This window comes from Mytilus edulis, chromosome 6 (assembly GCF_963676685.1).
Source record: "Mytilus edulis chromosome 6, xbMytEdul2.2, whole genome shotgun sequence".
Lineage (NCBI taxonomy): Eukaryota > Metazoa > Mollusca > Bivalvia > Mytilida > Mytilidae > Mytilus > Mytilus edulis.
Window position 1 is genome coordinate 17,477,068 of NC_092349.1, and position 19,714 is coordinate 17,496,781.

The following is a 19,714-nucleotide window of genomic DNA, read 5'->3' on the forward strand; positions in this document are numbered from 1 at the left end:
TGATTATTGTTTTTTTAGTGGATTTAATTTGATATCCTCAGTTACTTAATTGTGTCATGGCAAACCTAGGTTACATATCCCTTTAGGGCTCGCCACAACCAGACTGGAAATATCATTTGTTGGACTTGTTAATGTATGTGCAAGGATGTGAATTAAGTTTGTTAACCACACTGAAAACTAAACTTCTATTGTTGGAATTTTTACATAATTTTTGTTTCATATTGTGGATTTAATTTCTAATTCTCACCACTTACAAACACCTTTCTGAACTATAACACATTTTTGTACTTTGTAGATTTTATTGACAACAAACAAATTTTGGCAAAAGGTGCTTTGTTGTCAGTGTAATAATTTATTGTTATCAAGCTCAAACATAGCATCTCCTTAATATGTCTTTTGATTGAGTTAAGCCATTTCAATTGATATTTCATAATGTGTCTTTCTATGTTGTAATGCTACACTTAGTCTATTATTTCAGATAAGGGTGAGTGTTTGGTACCATTAAAACATTAAACCCAATTGCAATTGTTTGCACCTGCCCTTAGTCAGGAATCTGATGTTCAATTGCTGTAGTTGTAAATGTGGTTCGTAAGTGTTTATTGTTTCTCGTTTTTTACATAGATTAAACCATTGTTTTTCACATTTGAATGGTTTTACACTAGTAATTTTTAATTATTAGCTTGCTCTTTTTGTTGTGCTGGAACCGTACTTTGACCTATAATGAATTACTTTTATTAATTGTGACTTGGATGGAGAATTGTCTCATTGGCACTCATACCATATCGTCTTGTATCTATAGCATCTCCTGCACCAACCACATCTAGAATGAAACCCAACAAGAATGAAACAAGGAGATACAACTCAAGAACAAGACATGAACACTTGATTGCAATGAGAGTTACCTCCCCTTGTACACACTTTGTTCTACATACAGTATACTAACCTTCCCCTTTCAATATTTTGACAAATTCTTTGTTGTATTTTGTGGATTTAAGTTTTTCCTCCACACTGTATGTTCTTTTCCCTTCAATTTCATCATCGTCAATACCTTCCTCTGAATAAATCTTCTTTTCTTTCACTCTCTGGAAAAAGAGAAAAATATTATTAAAGATTACTGTGGAAAATCTCCCAGATCTTCAGAATTCTAGTTTTCATCTTTGTCAAAGGGAGATAAATATCTCTGTCAAAGGGAGATAAATACATAATACTAAAAAGATAATTCTGAACAACTTCCTTCAACTCTCTGTAAAACTAAAGCTTTTTTTCTTTTTCTTTTGGTTTCATGATGGTTTACAAAACATTATCAGTGACTTACTTGTATCACCCATGACACATTTTTTTTTGTCCAGAACATGAATGAAATGTTTGCCACTGAACATTAAGCAACCAAAAATCCAACAATTAATCAGATTTTTTTAACTGAAACTTTCCCACAGCATCAAAATTTCTCTGTCATTAATGTATACAGCATTGCATTATTTTAAAGAAGTAAATGTCTGTTTACTTTGCTCAGCTATTATTTCCAATTACAATATCTTTAGGGTGAATGTGCATGAGACAAAGAGTCATGGAGGTAGGAATAAAAGAAGATCTCTTGAAAAAAAATATTTGAGTTAAATTAAGAAATGCACAATTTAACTTTTAAAAAAACAAAAACAAGGTAAGATAAGTAAAGTACAGTATAATTTATGATGACTTGGTAAACACTAAGATAATCATTCCTTTTCCTTTCTTATCTACCTTAAATTATATATATATATTTGTATTATATATTTCTGGTTATATACGAGGTCACCTACATATGTATATGATCCTTAATATTGGGTTTTGACTAAAAAATCAAGAAATAAAACAACATGAACAAGTGGCAGTGTGCTTTGATAAAATAAGATAAGATATTTTATTGGTCTAAAATCCAAAATTACAGGATTGATACCAAGACAAAACGCCTGATACACGTTGGTTATACACAAACATACAAACATATATATCTGATCACATTTATAAACATTGTACATATATGAGGAGTCGGTACATGTACCACAAACTTATTTAGTACTCAATATTTTAGCATTTCTAGAATTGTACATTTTAATGCTTTGAGAGTGTCAAAGAAAATCATCTTTGTATCAAATTTTACTGAGCTCCATCACCAGCTACTTGTTATGGTTATAAAAAATTATCTTGTCATTTCATAATTGATTATTTCATATCAGTCATATTCCTGAGGCTGTATAAAACATGGTAACACGTTTTGTTCACAATTTATGTTAATAACGTAAAATTTAGAGATTATGTGACATTGTACCAAGGATTTGTACATAGTTACAAATCCTTGATCGTACATATACGTTGCAATTTCTCGAAGAAAGCTCAGTTATGTAAATTATCTATTTATAATTATATTTGAAAACATGTTTTGATCAAATTTAAATGTTTATATTACATACATATTTATCTTTAAAATGTAGGTCAAATACTCGGAGTCAAAATCACGATCCATAAAAGGGTCAATATTCAAATCAACAACAATATGATTTTAAAATCAAACCTTTGAGCCCTCTGTAACTGTAGTTTCATTAAACATCTTTTACACCCTCAAAAATTCCAATATCGCTTATTCAATATTTAGTCTTTGTGCCATAATTATACGACTGAAATATGTACGATATATGATTTATACACCAGATTTCGGTAGATAGTTTGCATGTATTTGTACTGTATGCGCACACCATGTGCAGCAATGCACATTCAGCATGCACTGTGCAATTTGTTTACGTCTGATGTGTATTAAATGGTGACCTAATTTAATGTACACAGGTAATACACAATAAATCAATACGTTATGTGTATTCAAGCATACTCTTTCAGTTTGTGTATTCGAAACTACACATTAATTTCACAAATCACCTATATATAAAGTATAGAAATCCAATAGTTTGTTATTAAGTAGATTCCCTAATTCGACAGCAGGTTAAATCTAATCACAAAAATATCTAAATTAAAAATATACCATTTATCTATTTAAAAATATGCCTTAAAATAGAGCAGATATATTATATTTGTAAATAAATATTTACCAAATATATTCACAATAAATGAGAGCAGAAAAGAAAAGTTTTATTCCCTCCATCTTGGGCATGTGTTTGGAGAGAGAAGGCTTTCATAGATTTAGAAAAAAAGGCATTGTTTTAAAATGAAAACGATTTAAATGTAAGTAAACATTTTATATATAAAAAAGAAGATGTGGTGTGATTGCCAATGAGACCAACATGACACAGAAATTAATCGTACGGCCTTCAACAAAGAAAATTGCATTATAGGGTAAGCAAGTTAAAAGACTTTTAAGTTGACAACACTCATATTCAAACATATATCATTTTTTATTATACAAATAATTCAAAATAACAGTAACAATGTAGAACGGTTTACACATTTCGAGCGCCAAAAAAAAAATCTACATTGTTCAAGCAGTTGAGAAATGTAAAATATAATTATGGTAAATGTTCAATCAATGTAATTCGACAAATATGTAAACAGAAGCCCCAAACAAAATGTATGTTTAGCAACAAAATGTGTTCATGCGATCATAAACCGAAATGGTTTAAAAAAATAAACAAACCTGAAAAATTATTTTAGATGACAATAAATAATTATTATTTAGATATTCCTGCTGTGTATAACGTAAAACTATGTTTATGCAGTTGTGTATTTTTATTTTATTTTCTGTGTAGTTTTTTAGACAGTATTATTTGCCTTATATCAACAATACAGAAATTTAATGTTTTCCGTGTGTTCCTTCAATACCAAAATATCATCGTGGACATTGCTTAAAAACATGTATCGAATTGTTAAAAAATCACTTAGAAAACGATAATTGGTAAATGTATGCAATTGTGCCTTTGAATATTATATATTTTCTCTACACAGCTGAAATTGGTGAACATCAATATGTTCTTTTTAATGTAACGATATCAATTTCCAAAGAACAGTAACAAACACCAACAAACAGTCTTGCTATTGCTAGAGGATTTTATGGATTCTTACAAGTTGAAAACCGATTTCCTTGATACATTTTTCATACTCGGACCATTGCCTATGGGTCTATCTTTCAGTTTATTGCATTGAATTGTATAAAATTGTTTGATGGTATTGCTTGACCCTTATGGGTGTAATTTTGCAATAAAAAAATAAAGTATCAAAGATTCGCGTACACGTGTGCTGTTTATATAAATGTTCTGTCTGAAATTTAAAAAATCTTCATTGAAAGACCAAAGTGTACTTTAATGTTCTATAAGAGTATATCGGGTTAAAATTTTCCTGAACAGGTTATTATATCATTGGCGATTCCAGTCCGCGGGTTTTCCGATTTTTTTTTAGGTGAACGTTTCATAGCGTTCCGACTTTTCAATTAAAATGGCTGCATTAGCGCCTGCAAATTTTAAACGTATGAAACATGCCAAAGATTATATTATAAGATATTTTGGCAAAATTTGTGTTGAATAATATATATATTTTCCCCCAAGATGTGTAACAAAACTAAAATTATATTGGACATGTTTGAGGAAAAGCTATAGATAGTCTTCCGGATTCCAATTTATTCATTCTTGGTGGAGATGTCCGCCGATGCAAATTTGACAAAAAAATATGACGTTTGCAACGCCTACAAATTATAAATAGCAATTTATGCATACCGCTGAATAAATTATTGATTTTATAAATATATAAAAGATATGCAAAATTGTGAAAAAGTATTCCAACTATGATATAGACAGTTTAACATTCAATTTTCAATAGGATCTGACAACTTTTCAGCGAGAGCAACAACACAGAAAAATGTAATATCTGAATATCGTTTTTAAAAACTGATGGTATCCTACTAGAAACTCGTATATTCAAGAAGTATCTATAAATCGATTCCCAAAAGTAGATACACGAGACATATATTTTTGTAGCAATGAACTTGGGTTCGCCCTTGGTTCTGTTCATCATTTTGATTTAAAGAGGGATACCGGAGTGATGTTCAACTGGTGCGAAGTCATCAGCCTGGGATCATGGCTGAATGACGCGATGAGGTTGGGCCAGAATCCCAGCATACGGTGTCGGGAGAAAGTCTTAGCTTGACTTTAGTTTTAATCGATGTTAAGTGATCAAGATGCTTTAAATATATATAGGAAGATGTGGTATGAGTGCCAATGAGATAACTCTCCATCCAAGTAACAATTTATAAAAAGTAAACCATTATAGGTCAAGGTACGGCCTCCAACACGGAGCCTTGACTCACACCGAACAGCAAGCAATAAAGGGCCCCAAAAAATTACTAGTGTAAAGACATTCAAACGTGGAAACGAACGGTCTAATCTATGCAAAAAACGAGAAACAGTTAAAGGGTGTTTTTTTTTTACTTGGCTATATATAATGTAAATATTCAATTTTGAAATTCACTAAAAGAATGCATAAACAAGGGAAACTGTATAGAAGAATTTCTTCGATAGCACACCAAATTAAAGCAAAAAGCTCCGAGACCTACTTGTTTTTATTTAAAACAAAAACTCAATCCAAAATATTCAGCCCTGTATTTCTAAAAAGACGAGAAAAAACTGAAGTGGCAATCAAAAGTAATGGTCAAAGAAAAACTGAACGCAATTTTAATGAATACTTTTTAAAAATCGTAAAGAGGGTTTACCAGATCCCAAATCATGAATTGTTTTTTGTCTGAAAGACATTTTTATTCTTATTTTTGATAGAATTTAGTTCCTAATTATTTCTATAATGTGATGCGCATGATGTCGACATTTATATATATCTATCAAATGGCGTATATATGTACCATTTTATATAAGCATTTACAATTCAATCAAATTTCAAAAATTCATATTGTACGTCAGAAAATCACATATAATGCCGTGATACATTCGATTTTCATTAAAATAAAATATATATATTCATTAATACCACATTGGACTACATTCAGTGAACTGCTTGGCCGACCTTCGGCAAAAGGTTTTACCCGTATACAAATATTTATGCGGTCATGGTGTTCAGTATAAAATCTTTTACATCTTTATATTGTATGATACGGGGTTGTAATTATATTCAGATCGAAAGCTTATCGGTTTATTTTTTTTTAAATCTAGTGCAGAGAATATATTCAATTTGTGCACGTACGAGCCATAAAATGTATTGTACCCTGTAAAATGGAAGCTGCATTACGAAAAAGTTCCCTCTTGTAACCTATGCATGTGTATGCCTGGTAATCGTTTTTTTACAATTTAGAGATTTCTTAATTTAACTAAACAAAGTCTCCTTAATTCGGTTTATTCACGGGTCGGGATTAAAATTAGAAAGCTGATTATTTGAGTTTAAATGATTAAGTGCATGCAATATACTAAAAAAATATGTCTCAATTTTTTTCTTATATTTATATATACCCCCAGGAACATACATATTGACGGGTCCTAGACAGAGGCAGTATGTGATACAGATATATATTTTTTTTTAATTTTTTGTTGTTGATTAAAATATTTAATTTTCTATATTTATAATACATATATCTATCTCTTCTGTGCATGTCTCGCCTAGTTTCGAGTGATTTCAACGACTCATAGAAAATACCAAATTTTACTATCCATACTGAGAAAGTAAAATTTGGAATTTTCTCTGAGTCGTTGAAATCATATATCATATATACCCAAGCGCCTGTGGTCCCAGATTCCAAAAAATTGTTATGGTCTTTATGATAAAGATTCCGATTGAAGACAATTTTGATACGACAATTTACATGCTATTTAAGAACATTCATAAACGATTATTTTGCATCTGGAACACAAATCAGTGGTAGATCCATAGGAAAAAAAGGGGGAGGGGTCTGGTTGTTGGAAACACTTCTTTCTTGAAAATCAATGCATTTGAATGGGGACATGTGGTTGGAAACCCCCTCCCTTTCTCCTGGGTTGGGAACCCCTTTTAAAAATGGCTAGATCTGCCCTGCATTTATCCTTACTTCGGACAGAATGGTTGGTGAAAATAGTTTCCTTATTCCGTTTTGCATATTGATAAACGATAAAAATTTGCCCGAATCTTTCAAGATTATAATATGTATAATAAATATATGTTTGGAGCTATATACCTTTAATCATTTATAGTTTTGATAGGAAAACATATCTTGATCAAGGAATTCTAGATTGAAACACAATTGATATGATTTTTTTTTAGAGTAATCAATATGGATTGTCCGATATGAAGATGCTTTCAAGACTGCCATAGGCGGATCCAAGGAGGGGGGCCCAGCCCCCGCCCCCCCCCCTTTTCGTTGAAAAAAAATTGGTTGATTATATAGGGAATCACTGAAGCATGACTGGAGCGGGCGCCCCCTTTATGAAAAGTTCTGTATCCGCCACTGACTGCTCTTCCCAAAACCAACTGGACGATAACATCAATTCATACTGAGTGTGGATGCACATAAATGCCATGCATACATCGGATTTAAAAATGAAATATTCTTTATAAATTCAATTTTTTAGAACAGACTTACTACGTGTCGTACTGTTGCAAAGAAACATGAGTAAACCACGCATACTTTAGGATCAATCCAAATACATTCGAATATTTCGCCGTGATATTTTTGTTAGTTCAAGCTTACTATCGGTTCATTGGATACTCTAGCTGTTGTCCCACTTCTGAATAACCTAACTGATGGAATCGAATGGCAGTTTTAATAAAATGGTTTCTCTTTCATAGACAACGTTACTTACCTTTATTTTCATATAGTCACATCCTGATTTCTAAGGAGAAAGACATCTCTGTGCGAACTTTATATATATATATATATACGTTTGTTCGGTGATGAAAGTTTTGTCTCACTTTGAGCGACATTTATTTCTATGGCTGACAAAGGTTCCATCAAATCTGTATCTCACCTGACCCCGTGGGTAAATCATTTTCTAATGATGAGCCATATACACAGAACTATATGTTTCAACAAGAATTTGTCAATAGTACATATAGATGCCCCACTCGCACTATCATTTTCTAGGTTAAGTGGACGGCGGAATTGGGGGTCAAAACTCTAATTTGCCATTAAAATTTGAAAGAGCATATCATAAGGAAAATTTGTACTAAGTTTCAATTGATTAGAAATCAAATTCATCCGAAACAACCTTCAATAAAAACTGTAACCTGCAGCAAGACAGACTGACGAACGGACGGACGAACGAACGAATGGATACACATACCAAATTACATAATTCTATCGTAGGTGGGGCATAAAAACAGTTTTTATAATGCCATGAAAACTAGATTGAATGTTGGTTTCCCCTATACACAGAACAATTTTAAAGGGTTTGCAGGCGGGGAAAACTGTTTTTCGAAAAATCAGGCACATCAAGTTTTGTTCTATACAGAGAATTTGCACATACAGATTCGCTCTACTGAGAATGTGCGCATAGAGCTTTGCTCTACAGAGAATTTGCACATACAGTTTCGCTCTACTGATAATGTGCACATACAGCTTGGTTCCATATGTACAGAGAATTATAATTATTAAACCATTGAGAAGAAACTCTTGAGCAAAAGAAAGTTGTACATTCTTATCTGATTCATATAAAAACTGAAACCAAATTTCAGAAATCCTTGTTATGTTGTTCCTGAGAAAGCTGCGTCGAAACACATTCGATCATTGGACGGATGGACAGACTGGCGGATGAATGGATGGAATAACGATCAATCCAAATCGAGCTTCTAACTTAAATTTTCCTGGGTAAGTTCACTGACCGACGACGAGTATGAGAAAAATTCGTAAGGGTTCCACGGAACCCAGTGTCTCGCCTACTTTTGCTGTTAATCGCAGACTCAACAAAAATGAGGAAAAACATCAATAAAAATTTCCCTCTCGATATTGTCTTTTGATTGAAAGAAGCTTCCAAGTTTGGTAAAAAATCCAGGATAGTTTATGAATCTAATAAATGTTTTATAAACTTTAACTGCAGACTGTATGTAATGTTAACTGGAAGAAAAACTAAGTCCATTTATAAGTAAAATACGGAAAAAGTGATTTTTTTTTTTTTACAAAATTTACTTCTGAATAATATCTTATGATCAGAAACAATTAGCTTTTGTCTAAGTTTGGTAGAAATCCAGGATAGTTTAAGAACATTATAAAAATTTTAAAAACTTAAACCACAGAGTGAATGTTTTGTTTCTGGCAAAAAAACTAAGTCCATTTATAAGTAAAATACGGAAAAGTGGAAATTTATTTTTACAAAATTTTCTTCTTGATACTATCTTATGATCATAAACAAGTTTCTGTCCAAGTTTGGTACAAATCAAGGATAGTTTATGAAAGTTATTAAAATTTTAAAAACTTTAACCACAGAGTGAATGTAATGTTTCCTCGCAGAAAAACTAAGTCCATTTATAAGTAAAATACGGAAAAGTGGAAATTTATTTTTACAAAATTTTCTTCTTGATACTATCTTATGATCATAAACAAGCTTCTGTCCAAGTTTGGTACAAATCAAGGATAGTTTATGAAAGTTATTAAAATTTTAAAAACTTTAACCACAAAGTGAATGTAATGTTTCCTCGCAGAAAAACTAAGTCCATTTATTAGTAAAATACGGAAAAAATGGAATTTTATTTTTACAAAATTTACTTCTGGATACCTTCTTATGATCATAAACAAGCTTCTGTCAAAGTTTGGTAGAAATTCAGTATAGTTTAAGAAAGTTATTAAAATTTCAAAAACTTTAACCACAGAGTGAATATTTGTGGACGCCGCCGACGACGACGACGCCGACGACGACGGAATGTAGGATCGCTTAGTCTCGCTTTTTCAACTAAAGTCGAAGGCTCGACAAAAATAAAACAGACAATGACAATATTTTTCTTCAAATTTGTTGAGGATGTCAAGAAATCATATCGAAACCGATTTCTTATACTCTGCTGTGAAAATGTAGAAAATGGACCAGCACACTAAGTCGAGTCCAGTGAGGTTTAATCATCTTTACATTAGTATTGAAATTGTAATTCAATTTAGTAATTTTTACACCAATTATCTAATAGGTTACGTATACTTTGAGCTTGCTTTTCGAGTAATTTCGAGTATTCTTGAACATGTATACAGTGAATATAGTTTTTTGGGTTGTGATAGAATTAGGTGTTTTTGTACTTTTAAAACATTTGATTGTGATAGCCGATCTTTGGTAATCTATGTTGATTTTTTTCAAACTTTTCTTAAAGATAAGGAGCAACTTGAGGAAATTACAAAAGTATATAAGCATGGGTCTATATTGTTGAAGATCGTATTGAACTCTTGATGTAACAATATGTCATTTAACTCTTCATTGATATCATATGGTTTAAAGTATTTTTTAAAATTTCGGATTCTTTGAATTCAAACCCACAGATCATTCAATTCATTATTTTGACCTCGAGGTCATGCAAGGTCAATGTCTGCGATATAAGTCTTATATATGTTAGTACAGTCACAGGTCTGTCAAATGCCAATTTTCTTCGTGTAGGTATAGAATACACTTTTAACATAGCTGACAGGTCAAATGAAATTGACCCCAAAAAGTTCATCAATCGATTTAGTCAGTGAGATTATAATTTGAAAATGACATCAAATTTTGGTCGTGATAATTTTGAGACATCGCCTTGCCTGTGGTGGTACAGTCAATTCGAAATATCAAATCTATGTTAAAAAACATTCTGGTCTGATCGCAGTGTATCTAAATAACAAGGGGAATGTGTCCATGGGACACAGCTGATGTCCCTGTTTACGAATGAAGTTATAACGGGACATAACTTAAGAAAGGTAATAATAGCAGTGCTGCACTACCAAAAATTTGTAAATTAATAGATATTGATTTGTGGTAATAAGCATTGTGTATAAGATTCACTACATTAGGTTGAGGCGAACTTAGTTCGAGATGAAACGAAAAATTCAGCAATTTACCATTTGTAAAGCGTCACTCTAGAACGGTTAAAGTGACACTACCAAAATTGAAACTTGATGTGTTTGTGGTAATAAGAATTGAGGAGAAGGTTGAAATTCATAACATTTGGTTAAGGTAGCAATACACAGTTAGAAGTTTAGTTTCGCATTATGGCCATGGTGAATTTTTTAAATATGAAAGTTTTTGTACAATAAAATAGATTTTTAGATAGTTGAAGAATTATATATATAGCCTTCTGAGTGGGTTTATATACATTTAGATTATTTCTAGCATGTTTTATAGGCCATTTTTCCATTTGACAGTCCGTATTTTCCTATCCGTACCGCCCATAGGATCAGAAATTATTGTAATGTTTTTCAAGCAAGATTTGACGTTCGATCTTTTCAATTCAATTCTATGGGAAAACAACCTAAAATGAATATGATTTTTTTTACCCGTTAATAGATGAATGTCTATAGCTTCAGGAAAGATATCACTTTAATTGATTGAAATTTTCCATTGGACCAAATTTTGGAGACTTTTGTGACATGTTCACCCCCCCCTTTTTTGTGCAATATTTTGTATCAAATAAATGCAGATTGTTGCCATGGTTACACCAAAAAGAGATTATATTTTACCATTAACACTATTGGAAATCAAATCTATGGAAGATTCTCTTTCTATAAATATACACATGCATAACACAAATATTTAGCCTTACTTGTTTGAAAGGAAGGAAAAGAGGGTGTTTAAAAATTATGAGTGTCAATTTTAAGTTTTTTTCCTAACTGTGTATTACTACCTAAGGCAAACGAACGAAACGATAGTAAACTAAAAATCAGCAATTTTTCGTTTTGTAAAGGGGCATTACTCTAGAAAGATAAAAGTAACGCCACCAAATTCAATCTTGATTCGTGTTTGGTGGTAATAAGCACTGTGTATAAGATTCATAACAGAATGGAACCCAATATCCGGACGTACGGACGGAAGTGTAGACGAGGGCTTTACTTAATGGCCAACCCCCACCCCCACAAAATATAATTGACCGTGCGGTCAAAAGTCAAGGTATAATGACGGTATTGACAATTCTATAATGACCATCCCAAACATAAATAAAACTGTCAAGAGATAAGAAAGATATCTCACAGAAGGTATGAGAGGAAGAAGAAAACTGAAGTGTAAAACACTTTAAAACAGTATGTGTTAATAGTCAAGTCAGATGTTCATACAGTTAATATGTCAAGGTCCTTACGATTCGTGTTCTATCATATTCATCTTTTAGAGCCTATTAACGATAAGTCGATTTCTTAAATTTGAGTTCGTCTTCATTTCACATTAGTCATCATACGGTCAAAATCTATCCTTTTCACGATCCATGAACCTACATGTACGATAAAAATCGTTTATTTTTTTATTATTTTTACAGGTGATTTGATCATGAACTTTAAATTCTATATTTTTTTTTTGTTCTACGAAATAGCCTAAGAAAAATGGGGGGAAAGTAAATGATAAAGTGGTTGAATCATTTTATTAAATTAAGGGACATAGCAGCCCTTGATTCCCTTTCATTCTGCCCGGATCCAGGGGGTGTCCGGGGGTTGGACCCCCCTTTTTTGGACGACCAATGGATTTGAATTGGGACATGTGGTTGGAACCCCTCCTTTGTACTGGGTTGGGAACCCTCCTCCCCCCTTTTTTAAATGGCTGGATCTGCCCGGACTTTCAAATGATTGCATTTAGCAAACTATCACGAGTCTTTGGCATCAATAAAAGATGTAGAGTCGTAACATTTCCGTCAATCCATTCCCGCACCCAAAAAAATGCATTTTCAGAACACAATACTGTAAATTCAGAAATTATTGCGTGCATTTATTATTGCGATTTTTTCATTTAAGACTTAAATGCGAATTTAATTTTTACGATTTAATAAATTCTGTTAATTCATATAAAATATTTCAAAATGCGAGTTTTAAATATTGCGTTTACAACTCTGTCGCATTTTTCCCAATAATAAAAACCTCGCAATAATTTCTGAATTTACAGAAGATTGATCTGCAAGGTTGGTAGGTAGGGCGGGACATTTGGTCAGCCTCTATAGAACGCAGGGATTTAGGGCGGGACATTGGGTCAGCCGCTTGAAAACGCAGGCATGTTGGAAGGCGATATTGAACGATTTTCTTGCAACAGGCAGCATGTTAAGAGTGGCCCGCTTAATATTACTACACGAATCATCAGATGAACGTCCACATTCAAACTGTACGTGATTGTGTATTTAAACATCCCGCACAGCTAAACGGACGCCCCACTTCAGTAAGAATTAGAGGAACGGGAGATGACCAAAGGGCAAAGCATGACCATATATTGCTATACCCCATGCAGTCGACCTTTGGTTCGAAATAGGAAGTAGTTTTAATATCATAAACAAATAAAACGAAATGGTGAAGATGAGCAAGTAGCTAATCATGATGCAAAAGGTTAACGCTGTACGTGATTTGTGTATTTAAACATCCCGCACAGCTAAACGGACGCCCCACTTCAGTAAGAATTAGAGGAACGGAAGATGACCAAAGGATGACCATATTGCTATTTCCAAGTCAATCCTCAGGTCAAAAATAGGAAGTAGTTTTAATATCATAAACAAATAAAACGAAATGGTGAAGATGTGCAAGTAGCTAATGTTAACGCTGGCCTTAACCATGACCATGCACATCCGATAATATTGACAAACATACAATGGTTATGCATTGTTACCCCAAGCGTGTAGTCGGGCATAGTTCAAGCTATTGTTTAATCTACATGGTACAAATGCATTCGCTATGCTTAAATAGTCCCATGGTACAAATGCATTCACTATGCTTAAATAGTCCGACTGAAAGCCGGTACCAGGACATTAAATAAATAAATTAGAAGCAGTTTAGGAAACATGCCCCCCTTCCTCTCCATATTTGAAAAAAATAAATTATTAACGATTTTTTTTTCATTTTCTTCAAAAATTTCAACCTATTTTAAGATGCAAAATGTGTTCTTGTTCTATATATATAATTCTTGCAATCTGAGTAATGAAGTTTATACGTGCTGTCCCCTGTTATATTGTATAGGCAGCACACCAACATGCTTTTACTTTTACAGGACTTTTTGTGGAGTAAAATAGTACGAATGTCATGGTTTCGTCTTATTTTTCAGTAACTTTTATACTTTTATAATATATGATATATTTTAATTTCTTTTTACAATATCGTATTGTTAAGTGAATGTCTCCCCGCACCCATTCATGCATGTCTTTATGACAGGCGACGAGCCTCGAGGAGTAAAATTATGAAAATGTAATAAGATTGAAAAACATTGGCATCGGCACTTGCATGCATGCATTTGTTACTCAAAGTATATTGTCCGTCATAGTCCGAGCTATTTTTGTTCTGAGGGAACGACAATTTAACTTCAAGGGGGTTATGATATTTTTCAAAAGAATATATTCTGATCCGTAATTTGATAAAAAAAAATCTAGTCAAGCAAATGACAAAAAAAAAATTCTGAATCCAGATTGTCCGCATACCTTTAATATATTAATTTAGTGTTAAATTAAATTTTTTTTTATTGATAACGAAAAAAAAAGATTGATTGATAACGTTGAAAAACTAAATAATAATGTTTTGACTCATAAATCATTACCCTCTATTTGAAGTTAAATGGTTGCTCCCTTATCTACATGCGCCAGGGGTATAAAAATCCCCTCCCCCTATTTTTTTTGCTTTTAGATTGTTTAGAATTTTGTAAAATTTGTCTTTCACATTTCAGCTTATTTCCGTTATTTCATGCTTTCTGTATCCCCACCTTATTCAATGGGTCTAAGCGTGACACGGAATTGACGATTTTTTGTAAGCGCGACAAATGAAAGTCAACTTATTGTGCCGTGCAAACGGGAAATGAAGTCTAGCGGGACCCGGGAAATTACGAAAAATTGAGAACTACTTACGTACATAGTGCAAGTGGGATACGGGAATCTGAAGAAAAAAAACATTAAGCGGGATCCGGGATCAGAACTCCCCCCCCCCCCTCCCCCATCATTAGACCCCCTTCAATCTAACAATAAATCTGTATATTCATTGTAGGAGTAGAGGACAACGAAATACCATACACGTAGTACTTATAGGACCTCCACGACGTTATTCTAGTTTTTCAGTTAATCTTATTTTTCATGAAAATGAGTAAAAATACCCGTGAATTCAATTAAAATTTCAAAATTGACATATACTTGCAGTAAATAATTGTAACATGTTACACCTATACACATCGGACTGGAAACATAATGGAAGCAAGTGATTAAATATTTCATCAGTCATATTGTAAAAAGAATTAAGGGGTACAAATCCATGGAGTTTCTTTCATTCTACTCGGATTTACTGGTCTGTTATCAAATTATTATACATTCATCAAAAATATATGCACTGCAGTCTGCCCAAAACTGTTTTTTACGGGTTTGTATGACCGAAGAAGAAATTTGACTTTTTATACTATATTATCAACTAAAAAATATTATTTTTTTCCGTCTGACCGATAGATTTTTGTCTAACATTTTGTCGGTAAGACATAGTTTGGGATACACTGCATTGACGTGTCGGACTAAAAATTCTCCCAAAGTCATAGCAAGTGAACAGTTCGGTCAATCACTAACCATAGCCCCACAAAAAAAGGAAATGGTCTTAACCATTGCTTAATATTATAAATAAATAAAACGATTTTATAAAAGGCAACGAGGCGTAAGATATTTCCGTTTGTACATCATACAAAGGTTAAGCTACCAGGAAAATGTAATAATATTGATATACTGCATTGTTATACTCAGAGTACGCAGTCCGTCAAAGTCGGTCAATTTCAATCAACATTGGAACAACATCTATGCTGAATAAGTCTGAGACGAAGCATGCACAATAATCTTATAATTACAAGCAGTTTTTGACATGGGCATGGACGCCTCATAAATTTATTGTATACAGATTTTTACTAATTTCACTTTAATATTTTAACTTATTTTTTCTTATTTTGTGTGTTCTTGCAACACATGTGTATAAACCGGTTATTGCAAGATTGTAAAGATAAGAACCAATTAGCGCCTGTAGGTAGGGGCATAAAGGCCATCCATCTTCGAAATCAGGAAAAATTATGGACTGGGGCATGTACGTGTTTCCCCATATAAAAATTAATTCGATAAACGACTTTCGGAGGTCAAAAAGTAATCAGTATAGAAAATTAAACTCCAGGTGAGTTGGGAAAAAAAACTTATGAAATCTGGATTATCTGAAAGAATCGTTTATTTTCGTAATAATCAAACTAGTTTTACATGTTTTAGTTAAAAAGTAAGCAACACTCAAAATTCGAGTTTCTGAGAAAAAATAAATACATAATTTTTCATTTTGGTCAGTACAAAATGATGCATCCTAATCGGAAAGTTTTTACTATGCTCAAGTACAAGAGATATCAACCAACACATGATAAATTAATGATGATTTCCGATGAGACAAATATATCCATTCAGAACCAACGACCAAAGATGATGACAATTCCAGGTTGCTGTAAGGCCTACGACGATAAGCATAAAACATCCTGTCGCAAAATTTTGTTCAACTTTTTTTTTTAGGTTATTTTGCTTTGTACAATATGTTCCTGCTCATCAACAATACAAGCTTATACACATATAATGGAAACAGTTAACCGATACCACCCCTTTACTTTTCAAAATATTAAAAAAAAAAATGTTTTGGTCCGACAAATGGTTAACATTGTGAACGAATACAATAACACATTTATCAATCCATGAACAATTACTTGCACTTAAACTGTACAAGAATACCTACCCCATCATACAAAATTTGTAAATATTTTTTAATCCAAACAAATACGACCTGTTCTCTGTTTCAAACAATTTCTACTGTAAACTGCACATTAGGCAAACATTGTAAATTTATTTCCTGCAACCGTGTTTACTTATATCGAAAGACCTTTTACCATGACTGCTGAGATTTACTCACTAATTCATCATTATTTATACTTACCAGCTACTTTCCCAACAAATTGAGTTTTTTACTCAAATAAAATACAAAAAATACATACACATCTTCACTACATGACCAAACAAACAGATTATATACATATAACTAATAAAATACACTGGGAAAATCGTGACATAAACTCTCTAAGTATTGTTTCTATTCCCAAACGAATCTTACTTCAATATAATGATTATTCTAGGGAAATTTGGTACATTTTTTGTAAACCCTCCCTCTAAAAATCTACCGTTTTTTCGCCATCAATGACTGAAAAATTGCACGTAGGCAGTCAAACTATAAGACAGCTCTTCAGAAATTGCTTCAAAATCATTTTCGTTTACTATCAGGTGCCTGTATTTGAAATTGTAAAACTTTTCTAACAGATTATTAGTTCAAATGGTTTTTACAAAACCGAAATACGCGAAAGATAATCCTCAAATATCTAGTTTTTTTCATCACTTGAGTTGAAATCACTCTAAATCCTTTGTCTTGGCGACTGTATAAAAAATAACTTAATAACTGATATTTGTATTAAATTCTCAGTAAAAACTGGTTGAAAACTTTGAAAATATACTGTTGTAAGTAACCGAAAAGATAAAAATACGAAGTTGCTTAGAAAAACTGATTTATTCATAGTTTTTCGGATTGAAATCGTGAATTTTTCCTTATGGTCAATATTTCCACGTGGGTATCGCAGGAAAAAGTTGATTTTTTACCTTTTCATGCGAATAAAATTTCGTAAAAAGTATATAGAAAGTAAGACAATTTATTCATAGAACTTTTAAGAGTAAAATATAATGAAAATAGGACGTCTTTGAACATTTTATTCTTTTGTTCTTATGTCAAGTTTTCACCCGCTCTGCAGTAAAGAGCTCAAAATGGCTGCTCGTAGTCACATTGCAATAAGTCCTAAATTCATGAATAAAACTTCCAACCTACCAAAATACGGCATTCGTCACTTTGGTCATTCATCTTGCAAATTGCACATTTAGTTTTTTAGGGAAGTATATCCAGATACAGAGAAATGGGGGATTCCTTACACTAAGCGATATTGCCGGAGACAAAGTAGTGACGTCACGGCGAATTAAAAATAAAAACATTTATCACGTGACAGATGCCCTTGAGGTCATCCAATTATTGATCGACTTTGTCAGTTTGTTTATGTTATAAAAGATGTACTACGTTCCGTATCCGCTCCCTTTTATAAATAAACTGGTGAATTTTAAACCCTTGATTTCGTAGTGTAATGAGGTGGGTTTTGTCAAAAAAAAATAAAAGAATACGATAGAAAGAAAAAATGATATACAAGGAAGTACAATTTTAAACTCTAACGACACAGTGTCACGGAATAGAAGTTCCTTCATAATATAAGTTCCAAAAGGAAAAAAATACTCTGGAATAATTTTATTACAGGAATAAACATTACAGTATATGTTACTAACGGAATAAATAATATAGAATATTTGTTCCAACAGGAAAAGATATTATGACAATTTTATAACAAAGTTTCCTTTGGAACTTCTGTTAGGCGGAGCATATATACGTTGACAACAGGACAGTGTAGAAAACTGTCAAATAAACAATATTAATTTAAACAGGTCTTCTGCTGAAGATATCATGAGTCATTCTTTCAACCTTTCCAAACCAGCTGGTATTTTTTTTTATCAATGAATCATTAAAATTTGTCTTTATATATCAACTGAAAGAGGCACACATAGTACCCAGTTTAGGCACCCCGAGAGGTGGGCAACAGTAAGGTTTGAAGTTAAATTAGACTTGAGACAGGTATTACTTTGTTACAATCATTATCTCGGACTTTTAATTTTGTCATCTTTTTACTACAAGTGGTTTCTTTTAAGGGATTTATATCCAAAGTCACTTATCTCTGATAAAATACATATAAAACCTTTATATCATGATAGTGCCCCAGATGTCCGCCAATACTACCGACTAATTATTGTGTGCGTTCTGTTTCAAATTAAACTTCAAGAGACATTAATAATCTTTTTATATGCGTGGTTTTCAAATAATTTATCACAATTTTTGTCTTATTTAGAAATGTAGAATTCAATAAAAATAATAATTTTAAATACCCCCTCACTCAATAAAGACACATATTCACTGCCTACACGATAAAGAAACCTTATATGTTCAAACGACACGGATAACGGGTAAATATATACTCAGTATGACAAAAGTTAAATCTGGCTATTAGTAATTTATGTAAATTTGATTATTATATTTTTTCATTGTAAAATTCAAGAAATATTAGAGTTATCCCTCTTTACAATACAATACAATACAATATTTTTATTTTCCAAATTAAAGGGCCCATTAAGAGCATAACATTAATAACAACATGACATAAACATTACAGAGTGATTAAAGAAACATCAAATACTAATTCAAATGCATGAGGAAAGAATCAGTGGTCAAGGGGAGATAATTTTGATAACTTTTAGAGTATTTAGATAGAACAGGTCTGATGAAATAACTGTATCAATTTTAATAACATGCAGTTGCATGCAGGATTGAATGGGAGCAGTTATATCGTATGCCCGTCTCCAATGGCGTAGTATTGATAAATGGTTGGATTGTTGGTTGCTTAGCGTCCAGTGGCAAATATTTCATATATGTTCAGGACGTGACGTAATTTCAATAAGATGCCTCTTTCAACTTTTACCAAGAATAAAACGAGAACAATGCAACGTCTATTTTTTCATTTGGGGTGAC

The 19,714-nt window shown here is 32.4% G+C and overlaps 1 protein-coding gene across 3 annotated transcripts in view; it reads right to left on the reverse strand.

The window, feature by feature from the left end:
• The window catches only part of LOC139527261 (lysine-specific demethylase 2B-like), a 58,579-nt gene extending 40,489 nt beyond the window's left edge, over positions 1-18,090 (reverse strand). The window contains exons 1-2 of one of the 3 annotated variants that reach the window (XM_071322600.1): positions 17,921-18,090; positions 944-1,082 (exon numbers count right to left, since the gene is read on the reverse strand). Coding sequence is in view for 1 of the 3 variants with exons in the window: in XM_071322602.1 (XP_071178703.1) it covers positions 944-1,082; positions 2,552-2,587 (175 nt within the window). In the remaining 2 variants the exon portion in view is untranslated. Of the gene's footprint in view, positions 1-943; positions 1,083-2,551; positions 2,783-17,920 lie in introns of those variants that run through there. The other 2 variants (XM_071322602.1, XM_071322601.1) reach the window with 2 other exon arrangements.
• Between the last annotated feature and the right edge of the window lie 1,624 nt (positions 18,091-19,714).